General features: G+C 37.3%; 1 protein-coding gene across 1 annotated transcript in view; it reads right to left on the bottom strand.

Annotated features, from left to right (window-relative positions):
* Positions 1 to 2,500, bottom strand: part of LOC138041990 (zinc transporter ZIP6-like) — a 59,209-nt gene that overhangs the window by 11,817 nt on the left and 44,892 nt on the right. The window contains exon 6 of the mRNA XM_068887714.1: positions 223 to 529. Within this exon, the coding sequence (XP_068743815.1) occupies positions 223 to 529 (307 nt within the window). The remainder of the gene's footprint in view (positions 1 to 222; positions 530 to 2,500) is intronic.

Below are 2,500 nucleotides of genomic sequence, written 5' to 3'. Positions count from 1 at the left end.
AGTCGAATAGTCTTTTGTTAAGAACAGATGTGAGGAATTACCAAGGAATTAAAGTAGAGCGACGCCTCGGTCATTTGTTATCTTAACAGTAGAGATCATCCTTGCTCTGATCAGTGCTTGGATGCACATGCCCCTTGCAATTAAAAACAAAACGTATTTAAAGTCATGCGGTAGCTTGTTTAATTTCTTAAAAATCAATTGAGTACTGATACAAATCATTACCAAGTTCATGAGGAAGCTCATGACAAAACACAGCAATGGAAGTACTGATTCCTCCAGAAATACCAGATTTGCCACCTTCAGAGAAAACAGCACCAATGGCCAGCCCATCGCTTATGTTATGAAGGGTGTCGCCTATTATAATCATCCACGCCACCGCAGATATGTTCTTCCACGTATTTCCTTTCCCGCTTTCATTACTGAAGTTTGACGGTGGTGAATGCGGGCTTGGTTTGGTACTTTTCTTGTCTTGGTGTGATGTACATTTTTTATCTTCGTCAACAGGATCTGCCATGATGCCGTTAGCAGTCTGTTTAAGATACAAAGAATTTCGATTCATAACCCTCCAATCGTGAATTGACTTAAAAGCAGCAGGGTTGTCTATCAGTTTGTCACATAACGAGCTCAGGCAGGAGACCATGAGTAGGAGCCTTCCTCTCCCACACAATCCCTATGAGTCAACCTTTGCGCGTATCTTTCCATTTTCAGAACGCTACGAATTCTTGGCTCTGCACACACTGTTTAGAATGGCCAATCAGAATAAAGTTGTTGTCAAACGAAAACAAAAATAGCAAAAACAATGTATGCAAGTGGTGCAAATTGATGTAAATCGATCGATGCAGATGTAACTCTCCTGCTGAGGGGTTATTTCTAAAAGCAGAAAGATACGCGCAAAGGTTGATTCAAGGATTTACTGAATAGGGAGGGGCTCCTGACTCAGGCTCTCTTTCTAACATCTTGATTACTTAAAATTACATTTTTAGCCAATTCCTTTTATGATGTACATTTTGTTATCTAGCTAAGTAGTTAATTGTCAATATTGTTTATTCTCTTAAAGTGCACCTGTGACCAAAAAGTTAATTTTTATTTTTCTTTGGATTCCAAGCATTTATTTTCAAAAGACACCTGTTTAGGGTCAGGGTTTAGGGTTAGGGTCAGGGTTAGGGTTGGGGTCAGGGTTGCTTGATATCTGGAGCTAACAGGACAGAAATGAGCTAAGCGCAACCAGGGTTCTTACATTTTTGACAAGACCCTAATTCCATGTACGCCGTTTGCCGTTTGGCGTAAACGTCATCGTTACCCTCTCACAAAAAGAGTTTTTTTAACTCCACATGAGAGTTACTGTAACTCCAAAAATGAATTACAAATATTAGGTTCAAAATGACTCCTTTTTGAGGGTCATTTTAACTCCCAAATTTAACTCCAATTTAGGAGTTGCTTAGGATTGAAAAAGGAGTTTCTTCAACTCTACCCCATCAAAGATAACAGTTATTTTAACTACATCACTCTGGTATTACAGTGAAAGTAACTCCGGCACATTCACTCCATTCAGTTTTGGAAATAAAAAGAACACCATGCACAATGATTATAACATCTTTTATTGAATCAAATTAAGTTTTCTTATACAAAAGCCAGTTTCAATTTTTAGAAGTGACCTTAATGTAAAAAAGGATTGTTTTGGATATTTTGGTACTTCACATAGTCAGAATCATGTACATGTAATCATTTAACCTCACTACCTCACATCTCAAAAGTGAAATTAATTCAAAAATGATGCTTTTACCGATACTTGATTCTCATAAAATATCTCTGTATTTCACAAAGACAAAAACACATCATTGTTATATCTCCTATCACAAGCATAAGAAACTGTGAGGATGGGTAATTTATCATAAAACCGTCTACAGCAAATACTTGTTTGCAGATTTCATTTTTGGCTTTTGGAAGAGTCAATGTAATAGATCATTGACTTTGAGCAAAAAATATTAATGTTTCAATTTTTTTTTGGCTGGAAAAACAATGATCAGCGGGGGAGCCAACAAAAGGCAATGAGCAGTTTTTGTTTACCATATCCGTTGAGCCGTTGAACACAGGACTTTTGTGTGGAAACTTTCCGTACCGATTACCCCTACTCAACGACAGCCCCCCGCTTTTGAGAAATCTGAAAATTCTGTCTTTAAAAGTCTGGAACTTGATACCTCCTTATAAAGCTTATTAATAATTCATCATGAGAAACACAAAAACGTTTTAAGCCCCATTTACACTAGTCAAGTTAGGGTTTAGTTCCTCGGCAGTGTAAATGGAAAAATATGGCACGTTTTTCCTTGACAAGTGTCCTTGTTCAAAAAGTAGCGTGCTAGTTATTGAACAAGGACACTTGTCAGGGAAACACTTGTCAAGGACGATATCTGCTGGTGTAAATTACTTGTAATTACTTGTAAAGTGCACTTGCCAAGGAAAACTTGTCAAATTTTTCATTTACATTACCAAGGAAAACTTG

This window comes from Montipora capricornis, chromosome 3 (genome assembly GCF_036669925.1).
Source record: "Montipora capricornis isolate CH-2021 chromosome 3, ASM3666992v2, whole genome shotgun sequence".
In the NCBI taxonomy this organism is placed as follows: Eukaryota; Metazoa; Cnidaria; class Anthozoa; order Scleractinia; family Acroporidae; genus Montipora; species Montipora capricornis.
This window is presented reverse-complemented; position numbering and strand designations above follow the sequence as displayed.